The sequence below is a fragment of the Panthera tigris genome, chromosome F2 (assembly GCF_018350195.1).
Source record: "Panthera tigris isolate Pti1 chromosome F2, P.tigris_Pti1_mat1.1, whole genome shotgun sequence".
NCBI lineage: Eukaryota > Metazoa > Chordata > Mammalia > Carnivora > Felidae > Panthera > Panthera tigris.
Genome location: NC_056676.1, coordinates 82,356,536 through 82,373,559, shown reverse-complemented (window position 1 = coordinate 82,373,559; position 17,024 = coordinate 82,356,536). Strand labels below are relative to the sequence as shown.

General features: G+C 57.8%; 1 protein-coding gene across 1 annotated transcript; it reads left to right on the top strand.

Annotated features, from left to right (window-relative positions):
- The first annotated feature begins 13,618 nt into the window (after nucleotides 1–13,618).
- SCRT1 (scratch family transcriptional repressor 1) lies at nucleotides 13,619–16,693 on the top strand. Its single transcript, XM_042973559.1, has 2 exons — nucleotides 13,619–13,733; nucleotides 15,756–16,693. Exons 1-2 carry the CDS (start codon nucleotides 13,619–13,621, stop codon nucleotides 16,691–16,693), a joined length of 1,053 nt encoding a protein of 350 aa, XP_042829493.1.
- The last annotated feature ends 331 nt before the right edge of the window (nucleotides 16,694–17,024 follow it).

The window sequence follows — 17,024 nt, the reverse complement described above, 5'->3', positions numbered from 1 at the left end:
TGAAGCTGGCCCTCCCTGGAACCATGGCTCAGAGCCACTCACTGACCAACTCCTGATCCTCAAGCTGGCCAAACCCAGTGGGGCACCAGCATCCCTGCCTGTCCCCAGCAGGGTCCAGGGACTGCTGGAATTCCTTTAGGCAGCCCCAGGGAGCAATTGTTATTCATGGCACAAATGCAGGGTCCTCTTGCCCCTCTGAAGAGGGTCTAAGTTGTCTGCCTACAGACAGACAGAGTGCCCTGCTTTTACCAGGGGGACAGACTGGAGAGGGTGGACAGAGCTCAGCAGTGATGGGGTTGGGACAGGTTGGGGGACAATGTTATGCGGGAAGGTGACAAGTGTAGGCCATGGGGCTAGGCTGACTGGTGAGTGCCATGTGACTGAGCCAGACCTGGGGTGCCCAGGCTGCCTGTCCGTTTTGGATGGGTTAGAAGGGCATGCCAGTCCCTTGGGCTCTGGGAGGCTGCTCAGATCTCTCAGCCTTCAGGTTGCGGACTCAGTTTCATCTAGGAAGGCAAAGTTCCCTCCCTCCTGGAGCTGACGATCATAAGAGGCACATACATCGAGGAGCTAACTTCCATTCTGCTGAAGTGGCTGGAGGTGGGGTGGTGTCCTCTAGCCGGGGGCGGGGGGGTGGTGTCAGGGAAGACCTTTCCAAGGATGCAGCACTTGAGCTGATACAAGGAGGCGGGGGTCATGTGGAGCTCTGGGGAAGGGGACAGGAAGTGTAAAGGTATCATGCAGGAACAAATTTCTTGGCTGGGCAGAAGATGAGAGGATTGGGAAAACATGGCAATTGTAAGCAGGCTCTCCTTGCCCATCCTGCACTAGGCATACGGTCCCACAGAATAAAGACTGCATTTCCTACTCTCCATTGCAGATAGATATATGTGGTCTTGAGACTAATTCCTGGCCGATGCAATATAAGAATCAGTATGTATAATTTCCAACTGTGTCCTTAAAGGGAGGGGTTTGGTATCTTTGCCATTTCCTTTTTTCTTATGGCCTGGAATGCACCCACAATGACTGGAGCTCAAGCAACCAACTTAGACCATGAGGTAGAACGCATGTGTTGAGGATAGCGATGCAACAAGATAGAATTGGGGAACTTGAAGACTGTGCAACTGTCCTGCCAACTCTGGATGGCTTATGTAGAACTCTATGCAAAAGAGAAAAACTTGGGGCACCTGGGGGGCTCGGTTGGTTAAGTGCCTGACTTCAGCTCAGGTCACGATCTCGCAGTTTGTGGGTTCAAGCCCCGCGTCGGGCTCTGTGCTGACAGCTCGGACCCTGGAGCCTGCTTCGGATTCTGTGTCTCCGTCTCTCTCTGCCCCTCCCCTGTTTGCACCCTCCCTCCCTTTCTCCCTCCCTCTCTCTCTCTCAAATAAATAAACATGAAAACTAAAGTAAGTAAAGGATGAGTATGGTTTTGTGCTTTTCTCCAGCAAAGTTTTGCTGCTTGGATGCAGGGGTGGAATAGGCAGATAGCTCGGTCTAACAAGGGTTGGAGATTACTAAGGACAGTATTGTAGGAGTGTGGGGTCAAGGGAGTGGTTGTCATTTTGGGCCACAGGACCTGAGCTGGGCAGGCAGAAAGTGAGGACAGGAGTCGAGGGGCAAAGAACAAGGGCCTCAGTTCTCTATTGCCACATAGCCAACCACCCTAAACTTAAGGGCTTAAAGCAGCAAATACTTCCTCATTGTTTTGCGGATTGGGTGGGCCCAGCCGGCTGGTTACCCCGCGTGTAGCTGGGGTGCTCGTGGCTGCATCAGCTGCAGCTCGGCTGGGGCCAGATGTCTAGGGTGACCCCCATCCTCCAGGGCCTCTTTCCAAGTGGTGCCTGACCATTCAGCAGACTGTTTTGCTCCTGGTTTCCAAGAGAGAGAGTTGCAAGAGGACTAGCCCCAGTGCCCCACAATCCCATTATACCTCTGCATGCATCACTCATGCTAATATCCCAATGGCCAAGCCCAGAGAGTCAGTATGGAAGCGGTCTGCCAAGTACATGAAAACCAGCTTCATGGGGGTCATGACTGTAGGCAGTCCGTGACAGACCACCCTCCAAGGCCCCCCAGTATGTCACCTTGGCACCCAGTTCAGTCCTCAAGTCCGGGATCTCGCATCTAAGTCAGGTCCAGGTGCAAATGAGGGTTCCCAGGTGTCCTTCCGTGGGTTCAACCCAGCTGTGTGGATGCTCAGTGCAGAGACCTGTGAACTAAAAATCAAAACAAAACAAAACAAAACAAAACAAAACAAGTTCTCTCCCCTCCCCCCACCCCATGTACATCAATGAGACCGGCAGACCATCTTCAATAGACACTTCTATGAAAATATGGGGGAAGCCTTGGGTGTGGGCTGGGTTTAGTCACTTGCACCCAAAGAACAGAGTATGGAAGAGGAAAAACAATAACTTTAAAGTAGAAAAACCTGGCAGACACCGCCTTAGGCAAGCGATTAAGGTTAACATCATCAGTGATAAGTCATGTTGACATCATGTACTCTCTGTTGCGACACAAGGAGAAGACCACATCACCTCTGTGATCTCCTCCCCAAACCCAGGCTAACTACAGGAGAACATCACACAAACCTCAGTTGAGGGACATTCTACAGAAGTGACCATACTGTCAATCGAGGTCATGAAAAGGAAGGAAAGACCAAGAAATCCTCAGACCACAGGAGACTAAGGAGACTAAGTGCAATGTGGTGCCTTGAATTGGTTGCTGCAACCGATAAAATGTTAGCATATAAAAAAGGGGGAGGGGCGCCTGGGTGGCTCAGGCAGTTGAGCGGCCAACTTCAGTTTGGGTCTTGATCGCGCAGTTAGTGGGTTCAAGCCCCGCATCGGGCTCTGTGTTGACAGCTCGGAACCGGAGGCTGCTTCCGATTCTATGTCTCCCTCTCTCTCTGCCCCTCCCCTGCTCGCTGTCTCTCAAAAATGAATAAATGTTAAAAAAATTTAAACAAAACACAACAAACTCCAAATAAAGCCTGGAGCTCCATCAATAGTAACATACCAGTGTTGGCTTCTTGGTTTGTGACAAACGTACCACAGAAATGTAAGATATTAACATTAGGGGAAGATGAGGGGAGAGTGTACAGGAAGTATCTGTATTATCTTTGCAACTTTTCTGTAAATGTAAATTTATTCTGAGGTAGAAAGTTTATTTAAAAATTTTTTTCAAGACAAAACACTTTTATTTCTTTATATTAAACATAATTTATTGTCAAATTGGTTTCCATACAACACCCAGTGCTCATCCCAACATATTTAAAATTTTTAATGTTTATTCACTTTTGAGAGAGAGAGAGAGCACGAGTGATGGAGGGGCAGAGAGAGAGAGGGAGACACAGAATCCGAAGCAGCTCCAGGCTCCGAGCTGCCAGCACAGAGCCCGATGCGGGGCTCGAACCCACGAACCGCGAGATCACGACCTGAGCCGAAGTTGGACACTTAACTGACTGAAACCCCCAGGCGCCCCTGAAGCACAAAGTTTATTTAAAAAACGGGAGGGGTGGGAAGTATGTAGCAATTATGGTCAGTAGAAATTCTGCAATGCAATTGAGCCCCCGTTGCTAGACATCTGCTCCAGGAGGAAGCCTTCCCTGACCAGGACCCATCTATGCTTTCCGCTAGTAACTTCCTGGTTGGTTGGTCTCAGAGGCCCCTGACTCTGCTCTCTCACTTCTTGGCTGTCTCCTGAGTCATCCTTTCTTTTCCATAGGAAATGGCCCGTGTTCTGACTTACTATCTGCACACAGAAATTTTGAACCCTAAAGGTGCTTTTTCATTTTGAACAATCTCTATCTCTTTTAGTCCAAGACAGTATGATTCCTTTAAAAACCCCATGTAGGTTTTCTATATATCAAGTCATACCCCAGTACATTGAACAAGATGTACATCAAGACGTCTTTTCCAGGCAGACCTCATTTTACTTGGATTGCAAATCAGAGCGTTGCTGGGGTTTGTTTTGTTTGTTTGTTTGTTTGTTTGTTTGTTTAAGTCATCTCTACACACAACATGGGGCTCCAATCATGGCCCAGAGATCAAGAGTCACACCTCTTCTGACTGAGCCAGTCGGAAGCCCAGAGTGCTGTTGACAGTGTCCTTGAGATCCTTAGAAGCCCTTTTCTCGAGCTGGCGGGGTCTACAAGATACCGCTTTACGTCTCTCAGGGGTCTTAGGGCTTCACTTTGGACTTAATCTATACATTGAGAACGCATTTCTGTGGTGGTGCTCTGGATCTGATCTTTGCTCAGAGGCCATTTCTCACTCTGAGTACCTTTTACAAGCTGGAGAGACTGGGAATGAAAAAACATTTTACTTTTCAATCCAGCAAGTCCTAAGTAGGAAATATTTTCTCTAAATTCTTCATGAAAACTAAACAGTTCCCTCTCCAGCTCATTCATCACTTGTGATATCATTCATTGTGAAAATAAGCCAACTGGCACTGCACTGGTTTCCTACGACTGCTGGGTGGATTAAAATAACAGCACTATATTTTCTCATGCTCCTGGAGACCAGAAGTCTGAAATCCAGGTGAAGGCAGGACTGGTTCCTGCCAGAGTCGCGGAGTGAGAATCTGTTCCAGGCCCCTCTTCCAGCTTCTCGTGGTGCTGGCGGTCCTTGGTGTCCCTCGGCTGATCTCCCTCTGTCTTCTCATGATGGTCTTTTGTCTTGTGTGTGTGGTTTTTCTCCTTGTAAAGACACCGGTCCTGTTGAATTAAAGCTCCCCCCTACTCCAGTTATGACCTCCTCTTAACCAATTACATCTGTAATGACTTTATTTCCAGATGGGTCACATCCTGAAATACTGGGGACTAGGACTTCAACAGAGCTGTGTTTTCTTTTTGTCATTGTTTTGTTTGTTTTGTTTTGCAGGTGACACGATTCAACACGTGGCAGGCCTTCTCACCATTTTCCTGGAAATCTCGCCCAGAACCAGTTCATTAAGTACATTTTCCATCTTCCATGTGGCGGTAGGCAGCCGCCTCACTGATTTTTCTGCTAACGTGGGTCCACACTCTATAGCCTCTGCTAACAGTCTCCTCAATCTGGGTGCCCCGGGAGCAGCCATGGCCTTCAGCTCAGTGGGACTTAGCTGTGTCCCTGGCAGAGACGCTCATCCTGTGGGACTGACCCCGGAGCTGTGGGGACAGAGAGCCCAAGCTCCCAGTGGTTCACTGGGCGGAGTGTGTGTGTGTGTGTGTGTGAGGGGGGGGAGCCACATATGCTCTTGCCCCGTGGTTCCTGGACCCGTGTGGCCCGCCGGCAGGGACAGGTGCGTCACACCCTAGTAGCGCAGCCCCTCCTGGACGTTTCTTCTGAAGAACACTGGAACCCTCTACAGCTCTTTTGGGGTTTAGTGCTTGCCCCCCTTTCCATGCCCACAACATGTGTTGGGATGGGTTAAGCTACAGCTTTCATTCGAGCCACAGGCTCTGGGGTGGGAAGTGGAGACCGACCCTAAGGGCGTCTCTGAGGTCTGAAGAGGGCATGGTCCCTGTACATCTTCAAGGAGAGGAAGCACTTCTGCAGGCCCAGATCAGGGGGTCCGGGAATCCAAGATGTCCAGCTATCCGCATCCCACGTGTCAGGCTGTCCTTCATCCCCAACCAGGACGTGGTCCCGGCACAGCTTTTGCCAAAAGTTTAGCCTTCTTGGAAACAACCCTCTCGATCCCTGGCAACATTCTTTATTTGGAAATCTGCTTTGTCCAGTATGAACACAGCACCCTGCCTTCTTTAGCGCTTATGTGGGGTAACTTTCCCACCCTGATTTTAACTTGTCTTTGTACTCACCACCGGCTTGTTGGCGGCATATAACCGGGCTCTGCTGTTTCTGAGCCAGCGCACGGCCTCTGCCTTGTAGGGCGCTCCCGTCATTTCCGGGTAACGTGACGACTGACACGGCTGCTTCGGACCCACCGTCTCGCCGTGTGCCTTCCTTCTCCTCCTTCTCCGCCTTCTTCTGGATTTGTCGAGAATTTTGTATGATTTCTTTTCCTTGTTATTACCTGCCACTGTCGTGCTGTTTTCATTTCCTTACTCCTTACAGATACATCTTTACCTCATCACAGTCCACGTTCCAGTGACTTTGCCACTTCACTTAGGCTGTAAGAACTCTGCCTCCTGTCCTCGCATTTCCCCGCCCAAACACTATCCTATCCAGGTGCACATTTTACTTCCATACATGTTATAAATTTCACATACATTGTTAATTCTATTTAATCATTTGCTTATCTTTTAAATGAAAAGAAACAAATTTAAATTTTTTTTTATATTTATTTATTTCTGAGACAGAGACAGAGCATGAGAAGGGGAGGGACAGAGAGAGAGGGAGACACAGAATCAGAAGCAGGCTCCAGGCTCTGAGCTGTCAGCACAGAGCCCGACGCGAGGCTCGAACTCACAAACCGTGAGATCATGACCTGAGCCGAAGTCGGTCGCTCAACCGACTGAGCCACCCAGGCGCCCCGAAACAAAATTTTTAAAAGTTTTATTTATTTATGTAATCCCTACACCCAATATGGGGCTCAAACTCATGGCCCCAAGATCAAGAGTTGCCACTAAGCCAGCCAGGCACCCCAGAAACAAAGTTCTTACATTTACCTAGTTACAATTTCCATAGTTTTCACTTCCTTGTGGAGATCTAGATTTTCATCTGGTGTCACTTTCTTCTGTCTGTCAGACTCTCTTTACGATTTCTTGTAGTGTGGGTCAGCTGGTGATGAATTCTTACAGCTTTTGGGTGTCTGAAAAGTCTATTTAATCTGTGTTTTTGAAAGATATTTTCATTGGGTATAGAATTCTAGGTTGACAATGTTTTCTTCCAGCACTTTTACTTAAAAAAAAAATTTTTTTTTAATGTTTACTTATTTTTGAGAGGAGGGGGGTAGGGGCAGAGAGAGAGGGAGACACAGAATCTGAAGCAGGCTCCAGGCTCTGAGCTGTCAGCGCAGAGCCCGATGCAGGGCTCAAATTCAAGAACTGTGAGATCATAACCTGAGCTGAAGTCAGACACTCAACCGACTGAGCCACCCAGGCACCCGAATGTTTACTTATTTTTGAGAGGAGGGGGGTAGGGGCAGAGAGAGAAGGAGACAGAATTGGATTCAGGCTCCAGGCTCTGAGCTGTCAACGCAGAGCCCGACGCAGGACTCAAACTCACAAAACCCTGAGATCATGACCTGAGCCCGAGTAGATGCTCAACTGACTGAGCCACCCCGGTGCCCCTCTTCTATCTTTAAAGGAAGGTGCCCCTTTAAAGATGTTGCCCCACAATCTGCTGGGTTAGGTCTTGCTTTATTTCCACGGGAAATCAGTCATCCTTATCTTTGCTCCTTTGTACATAGCATGTGTTGATTTCTGCCCCCACCCCTGGCTGGCTGCTTTTAATAGTTCCCTTCATCCTTTGATGATGATGTGCCTTCGTGCGGTGCTCTTCCTGTAACATAGGCTTAGGGTTTGTTGACCTTCTTGGGTTTGTCACTTTATAATTTTCATCAAATCTGGAACCCTTTGGACCATTTCTACGTTTTTTTCCCCCCAATCCCTCTTCCCTCCCGGGATCCCGTCACATGTATATTAAGCCATGCGAAGTAATGCCACAGCCCGCTAAGGTCCTGCTCTGCCTCTTTCTGTTCAGCCTTTTCTTCCTCTGTGTTCTAGAGAAAATGTGGAAAGTGTGCAACCCCAGGGGGAGGTCAGGGGGGTGGGGGTAGGAAGGTCCACACTGGGGTAAGAACTACAAAGTTGTCAGGTGACCCCTGGCCAAGCTTCCAAGGAACACAGCCTGCTCACTGCTACCAGGGTGTTCCCCCTGGTCGCCCTCTCTTCCCTGCACTTCCTCCCCTCCCCCAGGGCTCGCTCTCCTGCTCCTCCCTCCCTCTCAAGCTTCCTTTACAAGCCCCCCAAAGAACTGTCCTGGAGAGAGACAGAAGTGTCCTGTGTCTCGATAGGGGCATTGGTTAAAAGACCAATTATAGTTGTTAAAACGGATGGAACCTCCACACGTAAGGCATTTACTGAAACTCTATCTCGGGCTTGCAATGAGGCCAGAGGGTCTGACCAGTTCAGGCAGTTGGACCCCTTGGAAGAAAGTCGGACCTGGGCCACTTGGGCCTCTCTGATGGCCCTAAACACAGGCAGCTGAGGGGACATCCTTCCTGAAGCAAGAAGGGGGCAGTGCCCTGTCACATCCGGTGCCCCCAGCCGGGGCTGGGGCAGCTCAGGGCTGGGGCAGAGGCTCCCTCACACAACTCCTGTGTCACTTTGTGCTCTCATGTCATTGTTTACTTGCCAAGAGAAAAGTGGCATTTTGTGATATGACATCTGAGATTTGGGGGAGGGAAAGGGGGCAGAAAAGAATCCACACTGGCTGTGAGCCGGTCTTGGGGGATGGTGGTGACGCCACATGTGTCATTATCTGACTTTCTGCACTATTATGTACATCTGATATTTTCTATAATAAAAACATTTTTAAAAACCCTGAAATTTGTATCTTGTTTAATTTGCATGTTTTTTTCTGGTAAGGTCTCTTATTTATTGTGTAGTAAATTGCCTGTTAACCCCTTGAGGGTGTCAGCATCTTTGTTCTGTAGAATTCATTTATAGCAATGATTCTGTAATCAGAATATTAACTCCTTGTTATACAAATACTGTACTTCCTGCACTTTGATGTTTGACCTTTGTTTCTCCTTGTGTTTTCCAAGTAGACAATTTTACTTGCCTTGTGGTCTCACCTCTCCCTTGTAGCTCCAAAGCTCCTGTCCCAGCGGGGACCTGTTCTGCCTCACGCCCTCGCCCTCACCCAGTACACATCACCTGTTCTGGAAGGTCAGTCAGGCACCAGCAACCCCTCCCACCGATGACCTCGGCCCTGTTTCTGGGCCTTCACTCTCCCTTGGGAGTCCCAGGTCCCCTCCATCCTGCTCCCTTCCCGCCAGCCTTCTCTCCCCACCTCAGCCACCACCCCCCCCCGCCCCATTTCTCGCTGTGGCCTGCAGCCCCCTCCCCCCTCCTCTCCATAAGAGTCCCAGCTGACGTGAGCCATCAGCTGTGCCTGCCACCCACACCAGCCCTTGCTGTGGGCATCGCCCCACCGCCGCGCCAGGCCTGAATTCCTGGTGGTCTCAATATTCCCGTGACCATCTTCAACGCCCTGCCCCTCAGTCTCGACCTCTTCTTCCTGCCAAAGGCCTCGCCCTCTGCCCCAATCACGCCCTCGACCCTGTCACCACCAGTAACTGTCCCCTGACCCCCACTCTGGCATTTCAGCTCAACACCCCCTTCTCAGACCAGCACCTGCCCCAGCTCAGTCCTGCTGACCCTAGCACTGCAGAGCCCCCACGTCCTCACTCTGTTTGGATGCCACAATCACTGCCACCTCTCCCTTGCACACCCTCTTGGCTCAGATGCCCCTTTCAGAAGCTCACTTGGCAAAAGCCCAAACCTGGATAAATCCAACCATTTTGCTTACTACCCCCCGCCCCGGGCTTCCTGCTTTTCCTCAAAGATCTGCGACCCCATCTCCTCTGGAGCAGAGACCAAAGCACACACTGTCTCCCAGGCCTGGTCTCTGAGCCTTCCTGCTCTCACTCTCCAAGCTATGGTCTACTCATCCTTCTGGTTAGCATCTGCGTCCTGGGCTGGACCACAGGCTCTAGGAGCAGGTGGAGAGTGGATGCTCCGAGCTGTGAGTCTCACCTCACGGATACGAAACTGGGGGTTGAGCCAGAATGAGCGGGTCAGGGACAGCCCACTATGCACACAGGATCTGAACTAGCTTCCAGGTAAACAAAACACCACTCCCCCAGCCTACAGGAGAGAAGGCTGAGGAAGGGGGTTTGGGTGCCAAGGAGGCAGACCAAAAGAGGCTCCTAACCAGGGTGGGATCTTGGCAGCCAGGGAGAGGGATTCTGAAGGAGGAATGGACCCTCTAGGCTAGGCTAGACTGGACTGGAGCTCAACTAGAGTGCAGGCAGGCGAGACAGTGACCACAGGGCCCACGAATGAGCACACACACAGGGCCCCTGGCTCTGCTGGAGGGTGGGGTGCTGGGGACATAACACTGTGAGTCTCTCCTTTGGCCACATGGGGCCTGCACAGGTCTGGAGGTGGCACACCCAGAAGCAGAGGGAGGCAGGACATAAAACCAATACCACATCCCCCCACCCCAGATGGGTAAGAGGCTAGAGGTCAGAGGGAACAGAGTCTCTGAGGACCAGAGACTCTGTGGGGACAGGGTGGAGAGACCAAGCACGCTGGGTGCTAAGGCCCTGAGGGTCAGAGTATCGCTCAACTGGCTGGGTCCTCTGGGAGCCAAAGCAGCCTTGTTGGACCCTGCCCTCTCCTGCAACAAAGTCCCCTCCCCACCTCCCCCACTCCGCCTCCAACCCTCAGTGGGAGATTCAGGGTGGCCTCCAGTGCAGGAGAGCTGAAACTTTCCACAGGCATGAGAATCACCATCTCTCCCAGCTGGACCCCAGGACTGGGGCGCAGCGACCTTGGGGATGTCGGCAGGGGAGGGAGGGGTGCTGGAAAGGAGGTGGAGCGAGGAGGCCCGAGTAATTGAGCCCGGGCCGCATGTGCGTTCTGCACGCTGGCCACTGCGGACTGATGGCCAAGGCCCGGGCCCACCTGCCCCTCCCCGCCAGGCGCCCCGAGGGGCTGCGGACTCCACCCAAACGAGAGCGATCAAGGGCTGCCCGAATAGTCCCCTCGGGAGCACGCGGCCGTGGGACACATGTGTCCGTGCTCTGACGCCCTGTCCGTCAAGAGGGTTTGGAGCCCAGGGGGCGGGGAAATTGACAGAGAGGCGGGGACTCGGACAGCGAGCCAGGGGATGGAGGGACAGAGAAGTTGGATGGAGGGATAGAAAAATGACGAAAGAGGTGAAGGGGGGAGGCACAGAAGACGTGGACAGGACAGGTAGCTGAGCGAAAGAATGACGGAAGGGGTCGGGGAAATGCAAGCACAAGGCTGGGGGACAGGGCGACCGGGACCGGCGGAGGGGACAGGGGTGTAGTCAGAAGGAGTTAGGGGGCGGGTCGTCCGGGAGGAGACGGCAGAGGGGGGCCGGAGGGGGGGGACGGGGCTGGTGAAGGGACTGCGCCGGGCACGTTCCGCCGGCGCCCGGAGGGTTTGCCCGGTAATTAGGCCTCGGTCCAGATGGGCCCCCAGTCCCGCAATCAAAATGCTAATTGGCCCCCCGCCTCCGGCTGCGCCTCGGCCGGGCCCCCCCTGGGAGCGAGCGGGGACGACAGTCTCGACCGAGGCGGGGGGGGGGGGTGTCCCCGTCCCCGCCCCCACTTCGGGCCTCGCCGGCTGCGGCTCCGCGATAAGGGGGCGGCGGCGCCCGGTCCCCGCCCCTCGGGGACTCCTGCCACGCAAGATGAATATCCAGCCGCGGCCGCTGCCACAAAGCGGCCCTGGAGTCTCCGCCGCGCCCCCCGATGCGGGGCCAGCTCGCTCACACCCTCGCTTGCGTGGCTCCGGGGCCGAGGCGCGGGCGGAAGCGGGGCGCCGGCAGACGGCTGCGTGGCTCCCGGCGCCGCACTCCCCGCACGCGCCCGCACGCACGCTCCCGGAGCGGCCCGCCCGCCGCGCGCTCCCGGCCGGTGTCCGCGGTCCCGCCGAGCCGCCCTGCACAAGGTCACTGCGTGCAGCGACGGGTGCGCGCGCGCCCCCACCTTGCACGCGCTCCCGGCTCGGCCGCGCCCGGACACTCCCCGGAGCCGCCCCCGCGACCTTGGTACTCAGTGACAGCAGGCCGCGCGGAGGCGCGCTCCGAAAGAGCGTGGACACCCGAACCACCCGGCGCAGGCGAGGGAGGGGACAATGGCAGCGCCGGGCTCTAATTGAGGACATATGTCCCCGCGCGCGGCCATTGTGCGGCCTGGAGCCCCCGACACCCCCGCTCCCGGCCATTGGCGGCTGGGCCTGACGTCATGGGGGCTGCAAACTCGGGGCGGGCGGCCGCGGGAAGGGTTATCCGCCTGGTTGCGGAGCCGCCGGGGGGAGCTGCGGCCGCGCGGAAGGGTGTAAAACCACCAATGAAGTCGCATTTCCAGAGCAAGGGCATGGCAGCCCCTCTCCCCCTTCACAGCCCGCTCGCTGCGTCGCCGCTGCACTCGACATCCACCCCTTGGGAAAGAGGCGGGGGTGGAGGGAGGCCTCTCCAGCGGGCACGGGGTCAGCCCGGGTGACCGAGTGGCAGGGAGACACTGCGGCACGGGGCGCGCGCTGCGCTTCCACACTGCGCTTTCGCTGCCTCAGCATTCGCTCCTTCGCCTCACGCCTCCCCCTCTCGCCCCCGAAGATCCCTAGCCTCCATACCCGAAAGCTAGGCAGGCTGGACCAGACTGGGATCCGCCCTGCGTTCCTCCCCCAAAAGATCCCCAGTCCGGGGCGCAGGACTCCCAGGCCTGTTTCTGCCTCTCCCCCCACGCACGACAATGCCGCAGACCGCTGGGCCTCCATTCCCGAAGCTGCCTGGGGGAAATCCACACACGCGGGGGCCGCGGCATCCCCAAGACCCCTCCCAGGAGACCCTGGATGGGCCCGGCCCTGCGCAGCCATTTCCGCCGGCCTCCCCTCCCTCCCCTCCCTCCCCCTCCCTCAGCTTCTGGGCTTTAAAAGCCGGAGGCTGGGCCCGGCCGCAGGCAGAGGCGGCCGCGGGCGCAGGAGGCCGGGCCCTGGAGCTGTCCGAGCGCCGAGCCCCGCCCCCGGAGCCCCCGTCCCTCCCTCTCTCCTTCCCTCGGCCCGCCTTCCCTGCGCACCCCTCCCCCCGAGGACCCCCGCCCCCCGCTCGCCGCCGCCGCCGCCGCCGCCGCTCGCTCGGGCTGCAGAACAATAAAGCAAGCCTCCCAGAGACCCCCGCCGAGGACCCCCGCCTGGCGGCAGAGCCCCCGCGGCCCGCCCCTCGCCGCCCGCGGCGGCTGAGCGCGCCCGGTCGCTGGCCGAGGTGCTGGCCGGGCCGGCGCTGGCCGCGGTGCTGAAGCTGCTGGCGCTCCCGCCGCCGCCGCCGCCGCCGCCGCCGCCGCCGCCGCCGCGTTCCCCGGGCCCGGCGCCTCCACCCCCAGGGGCATGGGGGGTCGCTGACTGAGGCTCCGCCGCGGCGGTGGGGGGGGGAGGGGAAGGGGGCCGCGGAGCCGGGCCAGCCCTGCACCCACTCGCAGCCTCCGGGCCCGGGACGGAGCCGCTCCCCCCTTCCCCACCCCCCACCCCCCGGCCTCCTCCCCCGCCTGTCCAGGGGCGGCACTGCGGGCTGGGAAGCCGGGACCAGAGGAGGGAAGGAAAGAAGGAAGGAAGGAAGGAAGGAAAGAAGGAAGGAAGGGAAGAAGGAAGGAAGAAGGAAGAGAGGAGAAGAGAAAAGAAGAGAAGAGAGAAGAGAAGAGAAGAAGGAAGGAAAAGAAGAGGCGTCCAGAGGAGGAGAGGAGGAAAGGCAGGGCAGGCAGGAGAAGAGAGGACGGCACTCCAGCGGCAGCATCCAAAGGCCAGAGTGGGGACCCGTGCTGCCTCCGCCGCTCCTCGGATGGTGACGGGGCCCCGCCGCGGCCGCAGCCCCCCCCGCGCCCCGGCTCCGCAGGCCCGCAGCGCCGGAGCCCCGCAGGAATCATGCCCAGGTCCTTCCTGGTCAAGAAGGTCAAACTTGACACGTTCTCCTCGGCGGACCTCGAGAGCTCCTACGGGCGCGCCCGCAGCGACCTCGGAGTGCGACTGCACGAGAAAGGTGCGAGCTGGGCTGAGTCTGGGGGCAGCAAGGGGCCCAAGGCAATAGCTGGAAGGGGCAGAGGGCCAGAGTGTGGGGCTGGAGGGGTCAGGAGCCCCCGGAAATAGACCTGAGGGAAGAAGAACCAGAAGGAGGCAGTGGCTGGGGACGGACTGTGGAGGAGGGTGGGGAGAGGGGAAAGCAGAGGCAGGCCAGAACAGAGCCAAGCCCTGGGCAGGGAGAGTGTCAGTGCAGGAGAGAAGGTGGAGAACAAAGGTCAGAAATAGAAAGTACCCCACACCTTGAGCATGCGAGGACATATACAGTCATATGGGCACTTGCTGACATGACAGGACCTGGATGCATGCAAACCCACACCCAGAAACCTGGGCCTTCCTTAGTATCCTCTCTCTCTCTCTCTCTCTCTCTCTCTCTCTCTCCCTTTCTCTTTTGGCTATGGTTAGCAGAATGCTGTGAGTTCCAGGGAGTAGGCATGGGTCCAGTGGGGGCCGCCACCTGTCAGGACTAAGGTACCAGCAGAGGCAGCAGCAGTATTTCCCCTGCAACCAGGGTCAGGGAGGAGAATGTGAGCAGGAGGGTTGTAGGTAGGGAGGTCCATGGTGCTGGTGTCAGGGGGAGGCTCTTTGTGTAAGGGTGCCCAAGTTCAAGGACAACTGTTAGCATGCAGGCAAGAGAGCTGGGGGTGCCAGCAGCGTGGGGTGGCAGAACCAGTGTGACCTGAGCCTGTGTGAGCCTGTGTGTGAGCCTGTGTGCGCCCATGTGACTGCGTGCAGCCATGTGACTGTGTGCGCTTGTGTGTGACCCTGTATGAGTGTGTGCCTGCCTGTGTGCCACTACATGGGACCATGTGACTCTGAGGCTGCTGGGCACCCATGTGACTGGCGACCCTGGCTGAGAGTGTGTCCAGGGTGGCCGCATGTGTGACCCTGCATGAGTAGGTGGTTTGCCGGGATCTTCGTGCAACCCACCCTGTGAGGGCACTCCAGGGTTGACCGTGGCTGGGAGGCTGGGTGTAACCCTGAAGAAGCCAGAGGCTGCATCGTTCGGTGTGTGCATTTGTGACTCTGAGGCTGTGAGATTCATCTTGTGCCTTGAGAACAAGTGCGGTTACCAGCATGAATGATGCTGCCTGCCTGCAGCTTGTCCCACGGAAGGTGTCCCCTTGCGGAATGCCCCGGCACTCTCCAACAACACAGCGGCTCCCTGGTCACTTGTCCTGAGGCTTGGGAAGGCGCCCACAACGGGTTAGGGCCTGGGGGAAGAGGGCAATGTGTAACAAGGTAGGACCCAGGGGTGGAGGATGACCGAAGGGAGCTGGGGAAGAAGGAGAGTGGATGGAGGAAGATAAGGCTGGAGCTGGAAGGGGGTCAAGTTCAGTGAGTAGTAGGAGACCTGGGAGGTAAGAAGGAGGGTGGAGAGGGTAGGAGGGCCTGCCGGAGGCAGAAGTCTTCAGGGCTTGTTGGGGGGCCTAGGGGACCAAGGAGGGGCAGCATCAAGGCTGGGCGCGAGTTCCAGGTGCCGCGGGGAAGAGCAGTTGGGAACCTCGAGAGGCGGGAGCTACGGGGTCCCTCGGTGGGCGGTCCTGGCTTTGTGCGCTGCGGGTCCGCAGTGTGTTGCATAATCAGGGAAAACTGCTGAAGTGGGGAGAACCCGAGGGGGAGGAGGGGTGGTAGAAGGAGGGCGAGGGAAGCGCCGCCCCTCCCCCCTGACCTTGAGGCTCCGCGGAAGGGGGGCAGCCGCACCCGAGGATGCGCCTCTTTCCCTCCCCCTGTGAGGGTGGGGCCGGCGGGCGGCGGGGGCGGAGCCGGGGCCCGGCCCAGTCTCATCTCTCCTCTCTTCTCTTCCCCTCCCTGCCTCCTCCGTCCTCCTGGCCCCGCGGTACCCCGGCCCCTTCTCCTTTGTCCTTCTTCTGGTCCCCTCCTTCCCGGACCCCGTGTCTCCCGCCGCCTGCCCGTGTGTGTCTCGCCCGCTGCCCGCCTCCCCTCCCTCTGTGTCTGCCTGTCTGTCCGCCTCGGCCCTCAGGATACCTCAGCGACTACGCGGGGCCCGCCTCCGTCTACGATGGCGATGCCGAGGCGGCCTTGCTCAAAGGGCCGTCCCCAGAGCCCATGTACGCGGCGGCCGTGCGTGGAGAACTGGGCCCGGCGGCCGCGGGCTCGGCACCGCCTCCCACCCCGCGCCCAGAGCTGGCCACAGCCGCGGGCGGCTACATCAACGGCGACGCGGCGGTCAGCGAGGGCTACGCGGCTGACGCCTTCTTCATCACCGACGGGCGCTCGCGCCGTAAAGCAGCCAACGCCGCCGCTCCCTCCACGGCCTCCGCGGCGGCTCCCGACGGCGACGGCGGAGGCGGGGCCGGGGCGGGCGCGCGCGGCGCGGGGGCCGGGGCCGCGGGCCGGGGCGGCGCGCGCGCGGGGGTGAGCACGGAGGCGCGCGCGGGGCCCGGGCCCGGCGGCGCAGGGGGCCGGCACGCGTGCGGCGAGTGCGGGAAAACGTACGCCACGTCGTCGAACCTGAGCCGCCACAAGCAGACGCACCGCAGCCTGGACAGTCAGCTGGCGCGGCGCTGCCCGACGTGCGGCAAGGTGTACGTGTCCATGCCGGCCATGGCCATGCACCTGCTCACGCACGACCTGCGCCACAAGTGCGGCGTGTGCGGCAAGGCCTTCTCGAGGCCCTGGCTGCTGCAGGGCCACATGCGCTCCCACACCGGCGAGAAGCCCTTCGGCTGCGCGCACTGCGGCAAGGCCTTCGCAGACCGCTCCAACCTGCGCGCGCACATGCAGACGCACTCGGCCTTCAAGCACTTCCAGTGCAAGCGCTGCAAAAAGAGCTTCGCGCTCAAGTCCTATCTCAACAAGCACTACGAGTCCGCATGCTTCAAGGGCGGCGCGGGCGGGGGCGGCCCCGCGGCCCAGGCGCCCGCCGCCTCGCCGCAGCTCAGCCCCGTGCAGGCCTAGGGCGGCGGTGCCTCCGCCAGCCCAGCCGGGGCGGCTCTCAGCAATACGGGCCCCCAGGGAAGTCTCCGCCAGCGCCCGGGCGGGGGGGGGGGGGGCGGGGGCGGGGCGGAGGGCGGGCCCCTCCTCACAGCAATAGAGGGAGGGGGCCCGGCCCCGCCCCGCCCGCCAGGGGCCTTGTCGGCCCCTTCAAGCAATAGGGTCCTGAGGGGAGACCCACCCCGAACCCCCTCCCTTCCCCTCCAGGGTGCCCCAGGCTTTTTCCCAGCAATAGGGTCGAGGAGACCCAGAACCGAACCTCATCTCCGAGTTAGGTCTCTGAAGACCGGGGTGG